General features: G+C 36.3%; 1 protein-coding gene across 1 annotated transcript in view; it reads left to right on the forward strand.

Annotated features, from left to right (window-relative positions):
- Positions 1 to 20,722, forward strand: part of npc1 (Niemann-Pick disease, type C1) — a 29,164-nt gene extending 8,442 nt beyond the window's left edge. The window contains exons 3-25 of the mRNA XM_048163235.1: positions 585 to 691; positions 905 to 1,068; positions 1,498 to 1,665; positions 2,431 to 2,680; positions 4,863 to 4,948; positions 5,184 to 5,551; positions 5,759 to 5,985; positions 6,807 to 6,907; positions 7,726 to 7,828; positions 8,099 to 8,288; positions 9,994 to 10,176; positions 10,401 to 10,515; positions 10,732 to 10,859; positions 12,165 to 12,296; positions 12,531 to 12,620; positions 12,749 to 12,939; positions 13,478 to 13,593; positions 14,881 to 15,010; positions 16,130 to 16,330; positions 16,807 to 17,038; positions 17,247 to 17,360; positions 18,181 to 18,343; positions 19,387 to 20,722. Coding sequence (XP_048019192.1) covers positions 585 to 691; positions 905 to 1,068; positions 1,498 to 1,665; positions 2,431 to 2,680; positions 4,863 to 4,948; positions 5,184 to 5,551; positions 5,759 to 5,985; positions 6,807 to 6,907; positions 7,726 to 7,828; positions 8,099 to 8,288; positions 9,994 to 10,176; positions 10,401 to 10,515; positions 10,732 to 10,859; positions 12,165 to 12,296; positions 12,531 to 12,620; positions 12,749 to 12,939; positions 13,478 to 13,593; positions 14,881 to 15,010; positions 16,130 to 16,330; positions 16,807 to 17,038; positions 17,247 to 17,360; positions 18,181 to 18,343; positions 19,387 to 19,466 — 3,639 coding nt within the window. The 3' untranslated portion in view covers positions 19,467 to 20,722. The remainder of the gene's footprint in view (positions 1 to 584; positions 692 to 904; positions 1,069 to 1,497; positions 1,666 to 2,430; positions 2,681 to 4,862; positions 4,949 to 5,183; positions 5,552 to 5,758; positions 5,986 to 6,806; positions 6,908 to 7,725; positions 7,829 to 8,098; positions 8,289 to 9,993; positions 10,177 to 10,400; positions 10,516 to 10,731; positions 10,860 to 12,164; positions 12,297 to 12,530; positions 12,621 to 12,748; positions 12,940 to 13,477; positions 13,594 to 14,880; positions 15,011 to 16,129; positions 16,331 to 16,806; positions 17,039 to 17,246; positions 17,361 to 18,180; positions 18,344 to 19,386) is intronic.
- Positions 20,723 to 22,606: the final 1,884 nt, after the last annotated feature.

Here is a 22,606-nt window from a genome sequence, read left to right on the forward strand (position 1 = left end):
CAATTGTAAACACTTCTGTGTTTTCTGTTTTCCAGACAAACAGTTAGAAAATAATGAAATAAAAAATGAAATCAAATTTTCATCAAAAGCAATGATTTATGGTGCATATTCCAAAAATAATTGTTTGGGGGTCACGTTTTGCCCCATAATCTAAAGAAAAAAAAAAAAGAATCCCTAAAATATATATAATATATAATGTATTTTGCATATAGAAATAAACCTTTTTTAGTATTCTATTTATTTTGAACCTTTATAGATTTTTTGCCAGTATTCTCGTGATGCATCAGGATATTTTACTTTTGCTTTGTTTTGTTTTTTGTTTTGCATTGTTTTTGTTTTTGTTTTTGTTTTGTTTTGTAGACAAATCCCAATTTTTTTATTCTCATATTTTACATGGTGTAAATCTTTAAAAAAAAAATTTGATTTTATTTGTAGTTTAGAAAATTGCATTATATAAAAATAAATAAACAAGGGTCTTTAAAGCATACAGCAAGTTTTGTTCAAAGTCCTACATTTACCTAATTTGTGTGAATTATTATATCATTTATTTTTTTTAATTATTTTTATTTATTTATTTTTTACAGGAGCTGTGCCCAGGACTGGTTTATGGAGACAACAAAGTTTGCTGTGACACCCAACAGCTTAAGACTCTGAAAAGCAATATCCAGATCCCCCTTCAGTACCTGTCCAGGTATGGCTGAAATACATCTATGAAGATATGCATACAGTAGGAAGAATTGGAATAAGAACTTTGACCCATTAATGAGTCACGAGCAGGTTATTGATTAATCCAAGGCATGTACTTGCTTGACACAGTTTACATTTGGAGAACTGCCCAGTTTATGGTAGTAATATAATGTGCACTTCATAGCAGCTTTAACTTGTCCCTGTTTTTGTGTGTCAGGTGTCCAGCATGTTTCTTCAACTTCATGACCCTGTTCTGTGAGCTCACCTGCAGTCCCAGACAGAGCCAGTTCGTCAATGCCACAGATTTCTCTCCAGACCCTGAACAAAACAAAACGAATGTGCTTGAGGTGTCCTATTACATCAGCCAGACCTTTGCCAATGGTGAGGAACAGCGATTAGAGGAGAAGATCCCAAATTTACTGATGCTTGATTCAAAACATCAGAACTTGACTTAATTCAGTAAAGCCCTTGATTCAGAAACGGTCAACAGTCCTTATCAATGAGAACGCTTGGGAGCCGTTCACACAGAACGCGTTTTTCTATTCCAGTGCACTACTTTTCCATTGTTTTTCTGTGTAAACACGTGCTAGATGGATGTGTATGACCGTTGCGTCTTTTGCAGCATCTTTCACGACACGCGTTCTGAAAACACGCCGCTCAAGTTAAAATAAGTTTAACTTTTAAAACACTCCTTTTCTTTCTTTCTTTCTTTCTTTGCTGTTACTGTTTTGTATACTTATTTTATACTGTTGAATAAAATATTGTAGGTAAGAAATATGATATAGATATTTCTTTTATGTCTCTCTGCAGCCATGTACAATGCCTGCAACGATGTCCAGGCCCCCTCCACCAATGTCAAAGCCCTCAGTCTGCTGTGCGGGAAAGACGCCAGTGAGTGCACTCCCAACAACTGGATCCAGTACATGTTCGACATCAACAATGGCCAAGTCCCCTTTGCGATTGACCCAGTTTTCTCAGGTACACACATAAACAAAGCAATTTCTGAATCACAAGATTTTTTACTAGTTTTAACTCCTAAAACCTCTTTATAAGCTTCAGCATTGTTGCTTGAAGTAATCCACTCATTTTATTGCTTTCAAACTCGTATATTGTTACTAGGGATGCACTGAAATTTTGGCGACGAAAATTTCGTCGGTTTTTGGCCGAACATTTATGCCGTTCAGCACTCAGGTTTTACACTCGCACAGCATTTTTTGTAACTTTGTGAGCGGCTCCCCTCCCGAAGAACTTCAAAGCGACTCTGGTAACGCTCAGGAGGTGAAGTCTGTACCGGCACCCAGTTTGCTCTGCTCAATATTCCTCTCCGTGTCTGCGCTCTCTGCTCATTCTCTCATGGCCCTAGCGAACGCTCCACTCATGTACTGCTCACGCTCACCAGAGAAGCAAAGTCTGCTCAAGTAATGTGCTGACGTGAAATTTCTCTGTTGTAGACTTGTTTTTGTTTGCAATAGCCCCACTGTGCTGTAACATGGTGTGATACCGTACAGCCGTGCTGGGCAACGCTGGAAAAATGACGCTACCCTCTCGACAGAATACAGTTCAGTTTTTCTGAATACAGTTCAGTTTTCGGCAAAATGCATCCAGAATTGTTGGTTTCGGCCCAGAATTTTCATTTCGGTGCATCCCTAATTGTTACTCCAGATCTGTTTTGCATCCATGAAAGCATATGAAGCTTTATGTTCCTGACATTGATTTCAGTGTTGAAATGTTTGGTGTCCCCAGATGTTCCCGTCATGCACATGACTCCCATGAGCAACAGAACGTTTAACTGTACGCAGTATCTGGATGATGGCTCAGGGCCCTGCTCCTGTCAGGACTGCAGTAAAGCATGTGGCCCTGCACCTGTGCCCCCTCCAATCCTTCCGCCCTGGACCATCCTCGGCATGGACGCCATGACCGTCATCATGTGGTGTTCTTATATAGGCTTCCTCCTCATCTTCTTTGGAGTTGTACTGGGAGCATGGTGTTACAGGCAAGTTACAGATTTGTGTGGGAAATTCTCAAAACATTCTGTGACATTAAAATGCCCCTATTGTGCTATTTTAAAGGTTCCTAATTTCGATATGGATGTCTCTTACAATAGGTTAACATGCATCAAAGGTCAAAAAATACTTCCATTTTCTCATAATATACAGTCAAACCAAAAAAAATTTTTTGTTTGTTTTTTTTTTTTTTTTTTTTTTTTTTTTTTTTTTTTACATATTTTTGCTAGTGGGTGCAGGACACTATAGTTCATTTATGTAAGTGAGGATAGCAAAATAATGCAAACTGTGACATATTATACCCAAAAATTCTTCATACAGTGGACTACCAGTAAAATTGATAAATTGGAACCAAAGATTATTCAGACACTTTGACCTGACCGTGTTATCTGACATAATTAAGATTCTTTTTTTCTGACACAGTTAAACTCTGAGATCTCGTCCATTTTTTTAAACTGTAGTGAATAAACTGTAATAATGAATGAAAAATGTTCAACGTGTCTGCATACATTTTGGTTTGACTGTACATTGCACATCACCTCATTTCTCAAAGTATCTGAAAACGTTAATTCGAAGATTCAGTCTCTCTAAACTCCTCCTTTCCTCAAGCCGACTCTGCTCTGATTGGTCAGATGGCCCAGTCTGTTGTAAATGGTCTACCGCTTACAGTGCGTGCCAGAAACGAATCGCCTATGACCAAATCTGAATTTCAGCTCCGGAGGCTTGCTCAGCATTTGATACACAGTGATATGAACAGGAACAATGGCGTTGGTTTTTCTCTATCAATTCGAGCGTGAGTCTTCATCCTTTTGAAATGCATGAAAAGTGGATTTTCAGCGCTAAAAACATGTCTTCTGTCGACAAAACTAAACAAATTCTTCCAGGCCTCAGCTATAGCTACAGTATTTGAGGATAAGTGGATGTCAAAGAAGGGCAGCCTGTGAAGGTCATAGGCTGGCATTATGCAAATATGTTACATCGATATGTAGGTCTGTAAAAGGAAGTTAGACTGGAACTGCTGACGGCGATTCTTTCTTTTAGGAGACAATAACTTTATTTATCCTGCACTTTGATCTTTAAAATTTTGCAGACCTTTTACATTCACAAACAGCTATATTACACACTACGTGAAAGGTAATATTCAAAAAGCATAATTAGGGGCACTTTAAAATGTAGTGAAGCATTAGCTTAATGCACGCCCAGTAATTTCGTTTTAATTAAAACTCAGAAGAGCTAAGTATAATTGCTTAAAGCTCCGAAGTCCAATGAAGTCAATGAGCAAAAAGTTTGGCGAGCAGTTTTTGAGATTTCAGGATTCTTCCGTTCAAATAGATTCGGCCTTGGATCAATGAAATACTGTAGCTGCCCGGAGGCGATGCAAATATGGCCACAGAGTGAACAGACTTTCCTTGAAAAGGACTTTGTTATTACTTATCAACATGCAGGTTGAATCAAATGTATATGATGAGTCCTAGCATGCAGGGCTTGACATTAACATTTTATATAGTGTACATATATAACATATACATTTTTCAATTGTAGTCTGTTAAAAAGGCATGTGAAGATGCATCTGAAGGCATCTTTTTTTTTTTTTTTTTTTTTTTATAAATACATATCGATACCGCAGATTTTGCATTCAAAATGCGCACACATAAAGCTAAAATGAGTTCTTTTTTGCTGCTTATGGTGTTTAAACAGTCAAATACACACAAAATAATGTCAAAATGCCAGTCTTGGTGAGTGTTCATGTAAACGCAGTCAGTTATGTTTTAAGTGAATGTAAACTGTTGAGAAAGAAAATGTATGATTAACAATATAATGGATCTGTGCGTGAGGTCTTAAAATGACAGCAGCCTAATATACCTGCTGCCAAATTTTGAGATAATATTAAAAATATGATAAAATGGCAGTTTTTCCATGGCATCGGTTAAAAAAAATTGTGGCCATTGAAAAAGCTGAATGGCTAGTAATTTTGGAAGACCACTAGCCACAGTGACTGGTTAATGTCAAAAAAGTTAATGTCAATCCCTGCTTGCATGTAGATGAAAAAAAATTCCAAATAGATAGTAATGGTTTATGATTGGTTATGTATCAGTCCAGATTTATTTGTTGGTTTATTCATTTATTTATTGGTTTGTTTATTTATTACTTTTGTTGTTTATCTCATTGCAGACAGAGGATGGTCACATCTGAATATGGCCCAATTCTTGACAGCAACCAGCCCTACTCCTTGAACTCTGATGGCACAGATTTTGTAGGCATGTAAACAATTTTAAAAAATTAATATTTAAATACTCTATTTTATTATTACAAAATTATTTTCCTTACATTCTAATCTTTATTATTATTATTGCAGTTGAGTTTTTTGATGCACATTATTTGATACATCTCAAAATTACCTTTAACATCCAAAATTAAAAACACCAAAATGATCACTTCTCCACAAAATACACACTTCCTGCAGTCCTCACTGAATATCATCCTTATTCTTAGATGAAGCAACTTGCTGCGAGACGTTGGGCGAGCGGTTTGAGAATGCGCTCCGTGTTGTCTTCAGCAGCTGGGGCTCATTGTGTGTGCGGCAGCCCTTAACTGTGATCCTGGCCAGCGTGGTGCTGGTGACGATCTGCTCGGCCGGACTGTCCTACATGAGGATCACCACCAACCCAGTGGAGCTCTGGTCGTCTCCCAGCAGCAGGGCCAGGCAGGAGAAAAACTATTTTGACCAGCACTTTGGACCATTCTTCCGCTCCGAGCAGCTCATCATCACCACCCCGTGGAATAAATCGGGCTCCTTTTCACCCACCACTGGGCCAGACATCAATTTCTCCCCCATTCTGAACATATCACTCCTCCATCAGGCAAGTCAACATGTAGTGCAAGTAGAACTGTTTAAGGCAGGGATCGGCAACCTATGGCACCATGCTGCGATTGACCAATCAAAATCAAGTATATTTGTTGCATTGTTGTAAATATTTTTAGTATTTTAATCATTCAGTCAATCCTCAGTGCACCATACTCAACTTTTTCTTGTTCTGTATTCTTGTACCATCTCTGTTTCTATGTAGGTGTTGGATCTCCAAACAGAAATAGCAAATCTTATAGCTGAATATAAAGGAGAGAAGGTGACTCTTCAAGACATCTGTGTTTCTCCACTGGCTCCTTACAATGACAACTGTACCATTCTGAGTGTGTTAAACTACTACCAGAACAGCCATGAAGTCCTGGATCATGTGGTTAAAGATGAATTCTATGTATACTTTGACTACCACACTCACTTTCTGTATTGTGTCAGGTGAGCTCTACTGTGTCTAATCTTTTGGATTAATAGAGTACTGCATTTGATGACATATTTTTGTAGGCTAACCCTGAAGTAAGCATCACCCTCCTTCCCTCCACAAAAACAGAAATCGATTTTTGGATTATTGCAGAAAATAGGCTCTCTGACCAACAAAAGTTAATGATTCTTACATGGTTTGTTCGTCATGATATTTTTTACTGCAAGGATGCAATTTAATGCGTCCTAAATAAATAAAATAAAAGTATTAATTTCTTTTAGAAAATGTTCCTGACTCTAAATATATATATATATATATATATATATATATATATATATATATATATATATATATATATATATATATATATATATATATATATATATATATATATATATATATATATATATATATATATATATATATATATATATATATGTAATAGGGCTGGTTGCTGCGGTCACATGATTTTAATGTCACCACCATTAAGCTTCCAACAAATCTTTCAGTCTTTATTTATTTATCGCAATAGCTTGATTATAAGCACAACGAGGCTACGAAAGCCAAAAATGTGTATATATAAAAAAAAAAAAGTAAATAAATAAAACTTTGACTTTGAGACAATGGAACCAGAGGTGCTAAAATGCTTACTGATTTTGGTCTACAAAAATATGCCATCCCTGCACACATCACTCTATTGTGATTTTTATATTGCTTTTGTTTCCACTAATCTTTGGAAATTAAAAAAGGAATAAACTCTCAACGTTGTTGTTGTTGTTGTTCTGACAATTTTATAGATTGACTCTTAATTTTTCTTATCTTTTGCTTTTGGTCCTAGTTCTCCCACAGCCCTGGATGACACAAGTCCAAAACATGACCCCTGCATGGGTACATATGGAGGCCCAGTTTTCCCCTGGCTTGTTCTTGGGGGATATGAGGGTGAGTTTCACAGAAATAAGCATAAAAGACAAAAGAACCAAGATGTCTTTGTAATCTCATTCCAAGATTTTTTTTTAAAAATGTTTTAATATTTTCTGCTCACAAAGGCTGCATTTATTTGATCAAAAATACAGTAAGAACAGTAATATTGTGAGAATGTTTTTTTTTTTTTTTTTTTTTTTTTTTCAATTTAAAAAATATTTTTTGTAATGCATTTCTGATGCAAAGCTGAATTTTCAGCATCATTACTCCAGTTTTTAGTGTCATCACATTATCCTTCAGAAATTAATCTAATATGCTGATCTAATTGCAAAACATTTCTTCTTATTGTTATAATTATTAATGTCAAAAACATTTGTGCTGCTTAATAATATTTTTGTGGAAAGCATAATAAATGTATATTTTCTGAATTCTTTGAGTAAAGAAGAGCATTTGTTTGAAATGACTTTAATGCATCCTTGCTGAATAAAAGTATTAATTTCTTTTAGAAAATCTTGCTGACCCCAAATTTTTGATCTGTAGTGTATATATAAATTGAGAGAAAAAAAAAAAAAAAAAACATAAATACGCAAGTTAATCTGCTCTATTAGTGATATTTTTTTTTTTTCCATTTTATTATCAGCGAATTCTGTTTTTTCTTTTTCTTTTTTTTTTGTTGGTTTTGTTCACTATAGGCTGTATATATTTAATAGGCTAAACAGAATTATGATACTTGCTCTTTCTTTTAGCTTTTGAGCTTTTTTGTGTGTGTTTGTTTGTTTTAGTGTAACCTTTTTATAGGGCGTATTTTTCTGTTTTGTCCTCTTTCATATATATAGGCAACGACTACAACAACGCCACAGCTCTAGTGATCACCTTTCCTGTCAACAACTACCTGAATGACACAGACAAATTAGGCAAAGCTTTGGCATGGGAGAAAGTGTAAGTGTGATGAAGTAAACTGGGCAGAGTTTCCCAAAAGCATCGTAAGCTTAAGTTGATCGTAGCTCCGTTTGCCACAAATGGAGCTATGATCAACTTGGGCTTACGATGCTTTTGGGAAACTCTACCCTGGTTAGTAAATCTTACTGTATGAATGAATGGGTGAATATTTATTAAAAATAAAAACTAATTATCTGATCTAGAATGACAACTACTGATTACAAAATATATAAGCAGCATTTAGGAGTAACATTATTCATACCTCCACAGGTTTATCAACTTTGTAAAGAACTATGAAAACCCCAACCTCACCATCTCCTTCAGCTCGGAGCGCAGCATCGAGGATGAGATTGACCGCGAGAGCAGCAGTGATGTCACCACTATCCTGGTCAGCTACATCATCATGTTTGTCTACATCTCGCTGGCTCTGGGCCACATTAATAGCTGCCGGACCCTGCTGGTAAGACCCTCAAGACTCTCCATTCTGCATGTGGCCTTAAGTCTAAAGGCCCCGGATATACTCGTGGCGAAGTTCTTTTTCGTTTTTCACTTAGAGATATAAAGAAGTTTGAAATACCTGAGCAGCAGTACACTGTTAGATAAACATCCCGACGCCACCAATAGTGCTGAGAACGGCGTTTAGATGAACGTAAATATTTGCTGTGCTCATAGCAATGTCAAGTCACCTTTATTTATACATCGCTTTATACAGTATAGATTGTTTCAAAGTGGATTTTGGATTGTGGATTGGTATAATTCAGATTACTGATGTGGAAATGTTTGCACAAACTCTGCGATTCGGTACTGCAGCCAAGTCTTGTCAAGTTTATTTATTTAGACCTTTATACAACAGATTGTTTTAAATCAAGCAGCTTAACAGTATTAAATAGAGGTGCACCGATACTAAATTTCTCAGCCGAGACAGATGTCCGATTATTCCGAATATCTGCTAATACTTTGATTTTCTTAAGGAAAAAATAAACCTCAAACTGAGCTGCTTCCGAGATCTATCACATCACATTTAAAATGATCAAAATGCATTATTTATTGTTTGACTTTCATGATAAAATGGACAGAATTTGAAAGCTGAGACTTTGTTTCTTGTCAGAAGTAACAGCACAAAGCTCTTTGCAATTATTGGACGGGAGGCGCATTACAAATAATGTTTGGTGTAGGTAAAAACTGCGGACCTGAAATTATTGTCGTTAACTGCCACAGAATATAATCGGCCAATGGATAAAAGTAAAAATAATTGCTTTTGCAGATTATTGGCCAATATATTTGTGCATCCCTAATATCACACATGAAAAAACAACATTGGTGTCTCTTTCAATTAGAATTACACCTTCAATTTCTACTATAAAGCAGCTCTCCGGTGTGATTGCTTTTACACACGTCTGACTTCGACGGACTGAATGGAAGAAATCAACCAGATATGATTTACATGTGTCAGAAGGTGGAGCCTTCAAACCTACCAATTACGTAATCACCACGGACCAATTATAGTTCCATGCTGTTTCCAAAAGCAAAATTTTCCAGAAAGTTCACTTGGGCAAGCTGTTTTAAGTTGCCAAAAGGAACAGATTTTGTTCAAAATGACAGCACATAAGTTTGTTCTTTGCTAAGTATATTGGGGCTTAACACTGGATTACAGTTTTGTTTTTGTTTTTTTAATCATGTACAAAGTCTGATATTTCTTCCTTCAGTTGAATATTTTAAACACAAAATTGTATTAATCCTCAGACATTTTAATCCTCAGTGATTTAATACAACAACTTTTGTAGCTTTTCTGACTGCGCTTAACCCTGGGTTATTATTATTATTTTTTTTAACCCCTTAATTAAAAAAAAAAAAAAAAAAAAAAAAAAAAAAAAAAAGTTGGTTTACAATACCCAGGATTAATTGTTAACCCTGGGTAAGTTATAAGTTGTGAAACCGTTTTACCCGGGGTTTAGAATGACCCAGGGTTAACTATTTCAAGTGTGAAAAGCTCTATTGTGGTTCAAATCTATTTTCTGCCATGTTTACTTTTTCTTTTCTTTGGCTTATGTTCTTTCGACATTTTTATATCTGATGTTCTTTCACACCTGTGAGTGCTGTCATTAGACAGACCTTGCATATTCTCATCATTTTATTTAAATACTGCATTTGTATGTGTGGTACAGGTGGACTCCAAGATCTCTCTTGGTATTGCCGGTATCCTGATCGTGTTAAGTTCAGTGGCATGTTCGCTGGGTATCTTCAGCTACATCGGCATCCCCCTCACGCTCATCGTCATTGAGGTCATTCCCTTCCTCGTGCTGGCAGTGGGTGTGGACAACATCTTCATCATTGTTCAAACCTACCAGGTGCGTGGTGATGTCTGTACACAGATTTAACTCAAACTTGACGCATTTTGAGATGTGCTGTGGTCGTTTTTTGATGCCTGTTGACTTGCTGCACTACTGTAAATCAGACAAGCTTTTTTAGTTCCTAAAAAGTTTGGTTCCACTTCATCGTTTTTAAGATTGTTGATAGTTGATGTTGTTTAAGCTCATAAACTGCCAAGTAATACAAATTTTTTTTTCTTCAGAGAGACGAGCGAATGCCAGAGGAAGAGCTTCATCAGCAGATTGGTCGTATCCTCGGAGAGGTGGCTCCCAGCATGTTCCTCTCTTCGTTCTCTGAGACTGTTGCTTTCTTTTTAGGTATGCCGACTTTAGACATGTAATTGACCCTTTTATTGGCAGATGGATAAGAAACGGAGTTATGAAATAAATCCTAGTGTTCTTTTTTTCTTGGTATCACCTGAATGTATTTTAGTGTTTTTGTATTAATCTTAAATGTATTGTTTGAGAAATGAGAATCGTTTGATTCTCATTTCCCTTTCCAGATGACAATAGTTTCTGTTTACATGTCTACAGGTGCTTTGTCCAGCATGCCTGCAGTGAGGACGTTCTCTCTGTTCGCTGGTCTGGCCGTCTTCATTGACTTCCTCCTGCAGATCAGCTGCTTTGTGTCTCTGCTTGGCCTGGACATCCAGAGACAAGAGGTGAGAGGTCAAAGGTCACACCAGTTCTAGCAGTGGAAGGAATAGAGAATTAAAAAAAAAAAATAAAAAATTCCAGATTTACTCACCCCAAGGCCATTTATTTGATCAAAAATACAGAAAAAAAAAACAGTAATGTTGTGAAATATCATTACAATTTAAAATAATGGTTTTCTATTTTAATATACTTTAAAATACATATTTTTTTTCTGTAATGTGAAGCTGAATTTTCATCAGCCATTACTCCAGTCTTTTGTGTCATATAATCAGTAGTGTATGTTGTTATAACAGATTTAATTTAAATAAATGCTGCTCTTTTTTAACTTTTTATTCATCAAAGAATCCTGAAAAAAAAAAAAAAAGTGTTGCGTTAAAAAAAAATATTAAGCAGCACAACATTTGTAATAAATCAGCATATTACAATGGTTTCTGAAGGATCATGTGATACTGAAGACTGGATTTAATGATACTGAAAATTCAGCTTTGCATCAGACATAAATTATATTTTAATGTATATTATAATAGAAAACCATTTTAAATTGTAATAATGTTTTACAATATTACTGTTTTTGTTTTTTTGTTTTTTCTGTATTTTTGATCAAATAAATGCAGGCTTGATGAGAAGAAGAGACTGCTTTTGAAAACATAAAAACAGTAATGTTTCCAAACTTTTGAATGGTAGTGTATGTATGACTGTCCTCAGCTGAAGAGAAGTTAAGGGTTTAGAGAAAAACATTTTTGACTGTCCAAAGTCCATATTTAGGCAGCTTCAAAGGGCTCCACAAAAGCCCAGCCGACGAATGGGTATATTAAAAATGTATTTTAGGATGAATTTCAGGATGAATTCTGATTGGCTGTCAATGTTTTTCTCTCATCAGCTGGAAAAAATAGTTCCAAAAGTAATTCTAATGATATCGTTCCTCAGTGCCGTAATCGTTATACTTGTGTTGTGTACTCAGCTGTTCTTTTATATTTATATTTAAAACTCAGACTTTTTAGAATTATATAGTTAGCGTCCTTGGTGATGAGAAACTGAGAAAAAGTGTAATAATGAAGTGAATTTGAAAATGTAATGCTAATTCACAGCAGCCCATTTTATTTTTAAAAGAATTTTTTTTTTCTTTTTTTTTTTTTTGAAAGTAGCATGATTAGCTTTTTAATATAGTTAGCTGTGAGTAATCAGTCAATGTATTAAAGCAGCAATTTTTTTATATCAATATGTGAGCATGGATGGTCTGAAAATGATTTGAGATGCATAATATTCCTTATGTTTTTGTTTATTTTTTTGTTTTGTTTTGTTTTCTCCAGGCAAATCGGCCAGATATATTGTGCTGTGTAAAGTTGTCTGTTCCACAAGAAAAATCAGAAGGTTGTCTGTTCCGTTTCTTTAAGAAGATATACGCTCCTTTCATCTTAAAGGATTGGGTGCGCCCCCTGGTGGTAGGTGTAAAAGATCAAAACAAAACAGTACAACAGAAATAGTGTTAATCTCAATTTATTTAAATTACACTTGAATGAATTTGTCACAGAAGAGGTGACATTGTATTTTATCTGTATTCGTGTTTAATGAGAACTGAACCCATGACATTGGTCTAACAGTTCACTTAAAAATGGCAATGATGAGTTCATCCTCCAGTTCAGTTTTTTGTTTTTTCTTTTGATTCTCATCTACAGGTTGCTGTGTTTGTGGGAATGCTGTCATTTAGTATAGCCGTTGTTAATAAAGTGGAGATTGGACTTGAGCAGACGTTGTCCATGCCTGATGTACGTGTATATACCATTCTTCACATTGTTGACACTTGTGTTTCAGACCTTTTAGCACACATTTGCATTTTGAAATTTTGAAGAAGGGGTCATTGTGAACATAAATCATCCCTGTCTCCCTGTCTCAGGACTCCTATATGCTGGATTACTTTGGGAATCTCAGTAAGTACCTGCACACCGGGCCGCCCGTTTACTTTGTGGTAGAGGATGGACATGACTACAAAACATCTGAGGGGCAGAACGCGGTGTGTGGTGGAGTGGGCTGCAACAGCAACTCTCTAGTCCAGCAAATTTATACCGCTTCTCTCTTGAAAAACTAGTGAGTGACACTTTTTGACTCCTTTTCAGTGAGGGAGGGAAAAAAATCAATAAACCAGTGTTATTTTAGTATCATTGAGAGTATCATTTTATTAATCTTTGGAATTGGTTTTATTTTTGTGTATTCAAATTTAATTAAAGTCTTAGTAATTTATTTTTATATACATATATAGTTTATTGATTTGATTTTGTTTTAGTTTCAGTTATTTTAGTACATTTAAGTTAAACTAAATGCCTTGGCAACTAGCTGAAATAAAAACAAGTTTTACTTGTTAACATCTACGGATATACGAGTATATAAAATAAAAGTATTATTTCAGTTAACATTTATTTTATTTCAAGTGACAAAATTGTTTTTGGGATTTTTGTTTTAGTTAACTATATTAACCCTGCAATAAACGCATAGTTTTTTGCTTCATTTTATTAATCCTTTAAGGTGTAGGCAATTGCCAGAAATGTTGCAGACTTTACTGACTGCTTTTAGTTTTTGACTATCATCTGTTGGATCAATATAGTAATATTTTGTGTCGCAATTTCAGTACTAAGATCAGTAACGTTCCGTCATCATGGCTGGATGACTACTTTGACTGGGTGAAGCCGCAGTCGACCTGCTGCAGATATTATAACACCACAGGAGCTTTCTGCAATGCTTCAGGTAAACCATTATCCACCGAATCAACAGAACCCTGACCTCCACTGCTCCAGAGGACCTTTATGCAGGGTGCTGCTTGTTAGTTATTGCATTTTGAAATCTGTTTCCACTGTACAGATCACACTGTTCTTGGGTCTTTGAACTGACACTTTACAAATAGATTTGGATGGAAATCATTTGTGAAGATATGTGTTTATATCATCACTATCAATGCATTTTTCAGTATCAAACTGTGATTTTTAACTGGACAGTTCACCAAAAAATAATAAAGTGGTTTACGGGGTGTTCACACTTGTAGTTCAGTTCTCTTCATTCTTTTGGTCGCATCTTGTGACATCACGTCCTGTTTTTGGTTCATTTAGATGTCTTTGGTCTGTGTTGTGTTCATATTTCAGTCAAACTGCATCAGAGTTTGTTTGGAAGCAGATCGAGACCCAGTTTTTTTAGAGGTCTCGGTCTGGTTGTTTTGTGCGCATCAGGGTTCGGATGGCAGCGTTCACACTTATTCAAATGAACTGTGCTAGCAGAGCAATTGAACCAAACCTGCCAAGTGTGAACACACCCTTATGCTGTGTTCACACCAAACGCGAATAGAGCGTCTGGCGCGAATGATTTCAATGTTAAGTCAATGTAAAGACGCGTTTACGGGCGTCTGGAGGTCTTGCGGCGCGAATGAGGCGTTTAGCGCGGCGCGGAAGACGCGAATTCGCCTCATTCGCGCGAATGACGCGAATTGAGCGTTTCGCGCGTTACGCGCGAATGGTGCTTTTTGTGCATTTAGCGTTTGACGCGAATTCGCGTCTGACGCCCGAGTTGAAAAATTTGAACTTTGGCGTAAATTCGCGCCGCGTTAACCAATCAGGAGCCTGCTTGCTGCTGTGGCAAATACAAAGCGGTAGCTCTCTCGATGAACGCACGATCAACATCAGCCATCTTGCAAACAGACAACCGCCTAGCACTTGCCCCTCCCACAAGAAGCGGATTTCGCATCGGACGCGCGTCAATTTCGCTTCAAACGCTTGTTTTTTACGCGCGTCTATTTCGCTCTAGACGCGCGAATGCATTCAAAATGTTCAAGCGGCAAACTAGACGCGGTAGACGCGAATTTGACGCTCTATTCGCGTTTGGTGTGAACGCAGCATAACTCTCCATTAAACCTGTTTGACTTCTGTTGAACAAACTGTAGTGACAGGATTATTATTTTTGGATGAACTAATGTTTTTAAGTGTTTTTAACTAATGCTTTTATCACTAACTTAATTGTTTTTGTTTTTTTGTTTTTTTCCATCAGTGGTGAGTGATCTCTGTGTTCACTGCAGACCTATGAGCGCTACTGGGAAACAGAGGCCTAATGGTACCGAATTTATGCATTTCCTTCCCATGTTTCTCTCAGACAACCCAAATATCAACTGTGGAAAAGGGTAAGTTTAAATTTTTCTATTGATCAAATTTGCCATCCAATACATGCCATCCGTTTAGTGACAATCTGATAGATATTGTACACAAAAAATGTACATTTTTGCTGAAATCGCAAGCCCTGATTGGCTGAATCATGCAATTTTCAGGGTTTAGGGTGCAATTGGGTTTTTTTACATTAAGCCTAGAAACAAAGAAACAAAGTTGTGCACAATTAGCAAATAGTTTAAGGCCGTGATTCCACCAAAGCATTTTTTCCAGCGGCTAACATACTTTTCCCTTTGTTTTCAATGGGAGCGCCACGTGTTTTTTAAACGCCAGGAGCGTAATGAGGCTCTGAGCGTCTGCGTTTTTTACCGGTCGCCTCGAGTTGAAGAATGTTCAACTTTGAGTAAAACACTGCGCTCATCACTGTCACTTTTTCGTCCAATCAGAGTGGAGGAGAGGTGGGACAAATACAACACCAACTGTCACAACGTTCTTGCTGTACAATGACAACAACAAGCGGAGAACAGAACAAAATGGATGAGAAATTAATATTGCTGATCTCCGTACATACATAGCAAGTACTCTACATTGTGTCGACATTTTTAGTTTGAAACAAATTATCAGCAAAATCAGTTACAAGTAACAGTGCCACGGATATTCCGTATCATAGCAACAAAGCGTCTCAACTGAAAAAAACGTTGTGCTGCCGAAGCGCTCACAGCTAGGTGTTTTCAGCAGAGCGTCCAGGGTTTTCAGCTGTCTAAAAATGCTTTGGTGGACACACAGCCTAAGTGTGTGGTAGCGGTAAACTGGATTTTCACGTACACAACTGTATTCCACTTCATATTTCTGTCAAATATCTAGTACTTATTATATTTAAACATTTGTTGGCAGAAATTCTGATCACAAAATCTACACGCATCTCTGCTAATTTTTCTGTATTTGTTCAGGAGTTTTTGTCAATTGAGACTTCTGCCCCTGCATTATTTGAATTTATTATAAGACTAACATTACTTTAGATTATTCACTTTAAGTGCTCTGTGATATTTAGTTGTTATGGGTTCAGCTCAGAGAAAAAAAAAAAAAAGTTTTGGAAACCTTGTTGTGAGTAATAACTCATTTTCTTTCCTGTGCAGCGGTCATGCTGCATACGGCACTGCCGTGGATTTCAAAGAGAACAACACTGATGTAGGCGCCACGTACTTCATGACCTATCACACCATCTTACAAAAGTCAGCTGACTACATTGACGCCATGAAGATGGCACGAGAGCTTGCAGACAACATCACGCAGGCCATCGAACCGCATGACAAGAGTTACCGTGTCTTCCCTTACAGGTAAACTTACCTTGATCAAGTCAACCAAAAATACACTGTATTTTCAAAGTGTCACCAGGCTAAACCATCCTTACTGTTGAGCCCTTCACATGAGCTTGAAAAACGATCCATGAATTAAAGATCCCTACACTTTCTTTGACTCTGCTGTTATTTTATGCCAGTTAAAGTCACATGGAAAGTTTGGGAAAGCAAAGATAATCCTTAGTAACCTACTTCCATAAAGGGTGTTGTAATTGTGCAAATGTATCCTAAACATAAAACTCTCTGAATGCAAACAAGTGTGTCCTCCTCATGAGAGTCAGTTATGTAGGGCTTTCCTCTTTTTGTTAGGGCTCACAACTCATATTTTCTTCAGAAAATGTACATATTTAGTCATTGTTATGTAATAAATAAGATTGTCAGTTTAATACATTAAGTATTTAAGTCATCATGGCCCATGACCCATTTGTACATTCCTTTTTTTCCCCCATGGACAGTATATTCTACGTCTTCTATGAACAGTACCTCACTATCATCTACGACACTGCCTTTAACCTCGGTGTGTCATTGATGGCCATCTTTGTGGTGTCTACGGTGCTTTTGGGCTTCGAGCTGTGGTCTGCAGTGCTGGTGTCCTTGACCATTGCCATGATCCTGGTCAACATGTTTGGAGTCATGTGGCTGTGGAATATCAGCCTCAATGCTGTCTCATTGGTCAACCTAGTCATGGTGAGTTAACAATAAATAGTGTTTTGTGGGATTGCGAATACACGTCTGTTGACGTTTTGTGACTGGAACCTACTATAATGTACAATATTTGAATCACTTTATTAGAAGTGCTTGTTTTCAACAACTACCAGCAAAAATCTGCATACGTAAATCTTTATGGAGAAATGTTTTGTCTAATGTGTTGTTTATTTATTTATTTATTTTGTAGAGTTGTGGCATATCAGTGGAATTCTGCAGCCATATAGTGAGGGCTTTCTCTGTCAGTACCAGGAGCTCGAGGGTGGAGCGGGCGGAGGAGGCACTGGCACACATGGGCAGCTCTGTGAGTCGTGTTTCCTACTGCTGGAGAAATGTGACCTACACATACATACACAAATTACATAATGAGTAGGGCTGAGAAGATGCACCTATCTTCCATTTCAATACTATCACGATACTTGGGTGCCGATATGTTTTGTATTGCTATTTTTTTTAAATCACAATTCTACAATTATCGTGATTCGATATTGCCATGTAATATGATTTTTAACTTAAAACCATGGGGAAAAGTTGAATGATACACTTATACATGATGGTGAAGGTTGTATATCCGTAGATGTCTCTCCGTCCGCCATTTTTCACTTTCTCATGTCCACTAGGAAGAGATATGAAGTCATGTCTTACTCACCAATGCAACATATACCACACTCTCAGGACTTAATGCTAAGGATTTTTTTTTTTTCTCTGGCCTGGTCATTTTGTAAAGTAAACTGTCAGTAATAAAATAAGAACAAATAATAATTTAATGAGCAATAGCACAAATACAATAGAACAAACACTGCTTTTATTTTATTATTAAGTCTAACAGTAATTTTCATGTATAGAAAATGAATAATCAAATGTAAAATAGCACTGCATAGTCTTCACTGTATAAATTAAATATAGATTAATCCCTTATTAAAGTTACAAAAGTTATTCAATCAAGAGCAGTGAGTGATTTCTTTTTTCATTAAAACAAAGTCAGCATTAGGTTTATTTGGCTGCTGTTACTTTAAGAGCTGCACAGATACAATATACTGTTACATGTGTGTTTTTTTTGTTGTTGTTGTTGTTGTTGTTGTTGTTTTTTTATCACCTTCTAACACGCTGATCTGGCTCCGCAGGTGTTTAGCGGCATCACCCTCACTAAATTTGGTGGGATCCTGATTCTCGCCCTGTCCAAATCCCAGATCTTCCAGGTCTTCTACTTCCGCATGTATCTTGCAATTGTCCTGCTAGGAGCCTCTCACGGCCTCATCTTCCTGCCTGTATTACTCAGTTATGCAGGTAAATCACAACATCTTAATATTCACAATTTGCCTTAAAGGAATCATTCACCCAAACAGAAACTCGAACACAACCCGTCAAAATAAAAGTTCAAATTGTGACAGAAATCTGTTACTATTGTACAGTAGAATGTAGTTCTCAACGTAGTAGTAGTAGTAGTAGTAGTAGTAGTAGTAGTAGTAGTAGTAGTAGTAGTAGTAGTAGTAGTAGTAGTAGTAGTAGTAGTAGTAGTAGTAGTAGTAGTAGTAGTAGTAGTAGTAGTAGTAGTAATTATAATAATAATAATAATAATAATAATTTTTAAATTTTTAAAAAAACTTTAAGGAATAACTTCCGTTTTTTAATTTTATCAGTAAACCTCTATTGTGTAGCACTTTGTTTGCCTAAAAAAATAAAAGGGATTGTTACATTTTCATTTGATTTAACAATTTGATTCATCTTTTAAAAATGTAATGTTTTGAGCATTCATTTGATTACCACCGTTTTTGAGAATACATTGGTATTAAATCATAAATGCAGAACAATTAAAACAGACAACACAGAATTTCTGAAAAAAGAAAACATTTCATAGGGCTATATTATTGTAAAAAAAAAAAATAATAATAATAATAAATTATTGTTAAAATGTTAGTTTTATGAATTCAGTTCATGCTTTTTAAGAATTACAATTTTAAATGAAACCATTTAAACCAGTAAATTACATTTTAGGTCCTATGAAACTAAATCAGACTTTTAATAATTTGTTAAATTTAATAAGTTCCATGATTTCAATGAATTAATTTTGAGTACTTAAATTTAATTTAACCATTAAAACTGAATGGAGAAAATTAAATGGAACAAAGCAGAATCCAGAACACACACAAAAAAGAAAGAATTTGGGGAAAAAATGTAATTTCATAAGGCCCTAGATTTCTGAAGCCTTCTAAACCAAGATATAAGCTTTTGTTATTTTAAAGGAATACAAATTATGAAAATGTCTTTGATTTGATGAAAGAAGCTCTAAAAGGTTTTTGTTTTTGTTTTTTGTTTTTGTTTCTTCACAGGCCCATCTGTAAATAAAGCAAAAGTAATGGCTGCTCACAACAGGTTTGTGGGTACAGAGAGAGAGCGACTCATCTACTAACGGCTCTGTGACGCTGAACAGCAGTGGACTATGCCAGCTTTACATTTTCATGTTACATGTATAGGAACAAACTTAACTCAGGACTCTCCTCTGGGTGTACAGAAGGCCTCTTTTACACAGCTTTTCCTTTCAACATCCACCAAATAAACCTAAACTCTGAAGGACAGACTTGGAAGATCCTTTCAGTATTGAAATGATACAGTAAGGAGAGTGTATGTGGAAGAGACAACAGTCATTTCCTTGAATGTGTGTAAGCATCCAAGCAAGCTCTAACCACATGTAACGCTGCAATCATTGTGGTAAACCAACCAAGACAACAAAGGAGACAAAAGTAACAAGAGGGCAACATTTTTGTTTGTTTGTATGAATGTGTGTAAGAAATGTGACTAATCATTTTTATTTATTTGTGTGTATTCCTTTTCAATTTCTGTTAGCATATTTAATTTAATTAGCTAAATTCTCAAATAATGAAAGAACGGCCAACAATGAGCTACGATGGACAATCACTTGATGTATTGTGATGCTATGACAAGAATCACGTGTTACACAAACGACTAGCAGTTTACTGCTAGCGCTACCAGAACTGTGTGGGTTTCAGGCAGTAAAACAACTTTAGTCTTAGTTAATTAACAAAGTTGGGAAAATTAGTTGCAGTGGGAAAATAATAAATGTTACTTACTTTCCTTTTTTTTTTTTTTAATGTTTACTTACAAAGTTGTGCTGTTCTGCATTATTTAGCATTGACATGCTAAGAAAGGGAGTGCTAGCATTAATGTAGTGACTTTAGCCACTAGGCTAACCTGAGGTTTAATTAACCAAAACACAAGTGTACACTTTGGCGTTGCAGTTTGCTATAAACACACGTTCCTCGGGATTTGCCTGCTTAATTCAGTTACTAACACAATGTAGCTTCAGAAAGGCTGCTAAACATGTTTGGTACCTCATAAATGTGTTTGGGGAACACTCAAAGTATGCCTGGGGCAAAAATGCGTTGGCATACTAATAAATGGTTATTTTTATGAAGATGGGGTTGGGATTGATGGGGACTGTGGGCGTGATGTGATTATTTAAAAATATTTCTTTCACTGTTAGGGGTTGGCAACATTATGACAACGTATCCATTTTTTTTTTTTTTCCCCTTTGTTTTTTTATGTACATCTCATTAATGTAACGTCAGTCTAATGTTTGTGCTTTATGGGTAACTCCTTGATTGAAGAATTTTTGAAATAAAGATACTAATTTGTAATAAATGGAAATGGTTTTTATTTGTTTGTGCTTGTCCACCCTTATGAAAAAGTACACTTTAGCATACTTTTTAAAAGACATAAATAATATTAGTCACCATGAAATAAAAACTGACTTTTATTTTTTTTAATTCATGTGCACTCATAATCTTTAATCAATTTTGTTTCTGGCATTTCATTAATAATGGGGCGTTACCCGCAGTACAGAGTTCACATAACTGCATGCGTGATAGAGAGCGTACCATGAGAAGATGCTAATTAATGCTGTTTTTATTTTTTACATAATTTTTAAACTGATTGTTAATCTGTGTATAATCATGACATTGAGAAAGCAAGCGAGAATGAGAATAATTAAATGCATGCATTTGTGTGTTGTAAAGTGAAATGTGTGTATGTGAGTGCATGGGTGGGGGAAAAGAAATCTGATTGTTTTTTTTGTTTTTTTCACACATGAAAAATGACATTAGAGAGATTTAAAATTGGCTACGTTCACACTGTCAGTTTTTGGGATTGACAACCGCATTTACTTACAGGTGTGAGTCTCGAAATTTCCCATTCGCACAGCAACTGAACTGAGTCAAGCCCGCATTCTCTTACTAGTAACCATAACGATATGGCGTTATTTTACTGCCATATGTCAAGAGCGCATTATTGTGATGCAAGAGCACATACATGTAATGCACAAGTGCAAAGCTCTCTGCTGGCGCGTGGATTTCCTTTGCTCTCACACAAAACTGGACACGCGCTCTCAAATATACAGTGCTCTCTTATGAACTGCCTCTCCTCTCGCTCAGATATTGCATGTGCGCTCAAACTGTGTCCTGCGCACTCACAAATCTCTCCGTGCTCTTGCACTAGAAATTAATTTCAAAAGTTATCAACCAATCAGAATAGACGACTGATCGATGAAAATGCTACGTGGAATCTTATTATAGGCTATCTATTGTACATATACACAGCAAAATCAACTCTGCTCAGAGAACATATGGTCCCTCTCTACATAGAGTTAAAATAACACTGAAGCAGAGTTAAAGTTAATGAGATAATATGCTGTTTGTAGAGCTGTTTATTCAGATCTTGAGAGATTTAATGTCTTTTCTCTTCAGTTGATTTCATCTAAGGCTGTGGCTGGAAGTCATTTGTAGTTATTGTGTTTCTCTTCAGTGATTCTGCTTGTTAACAGCAGGTGTTCATCATTAATGCTAAATCATAACTTAATCACTTAATTATCTAATTAACTTTAACTCTGCTTCAGTTTTAATTTAACACTGTATAGAGAGGGACCATATGTAATTACGGCTGGGTGATATATCGCATGCGATTCTCACGCGTATTCAAGTCGATTCATCTTCAATACTGAATGCGATTTTGCGTGGCTTGTCCGTGAACTACGGCTCTGTCTATTAAAAGGCGCTCCATTTGAAAGCAGGTGATGGCGATTTAGCGGTAATCAGGGAACCGGCTTTACTGACGAAATGCGCGTGAGAATCGCATGCGATATATCGCCCAGCCCTATATGTAATCTGAGCAGAGTTGATTTAACTCTGAGGATTTTGCTGTGTAGGCACTCCTTTGGCTAAAATGATTCGTGCTGAATTGGTCTGGTCTGACTCAGTTTACCATTGATTGGGTGAAAACCATTCATACCTCCTGGCTGTGGAAATCATGGGCATGACATTATACTATAGAGTACCTCAGGGATGACGCATTTTTGTAGGCAAAACTCAGAAGTGAGTTAGCATTTTAAAGGGCCTCCGGTTCCAACGGCGTAAAGTCTATGGGTTTTTTGAATGGGTTTTTGCTAAATCGCCTGAAATAAGGTCTGTGGTTAACAAAGTCTCTAAATATTTTCACGTTTTGATCTATGACATAAAACACACCAGTTATTACCTGCTT

This window comes from Megalobrama amblycephala, linkage group LG17, assembly GCF_018812025.1.
Source record: "Megalobrama amblycephala isolate DHTTF-2021 linkage group LG17, ASM1881202v1, whole genome shotgun sequence".
NCBI classification, from domain to species: Eukaryota; Metazoa; Chordata; class Actinopteri; order Cypriniformes; family Xenocyprididae; genus Megalobrama; species Megalobrama amblycephala.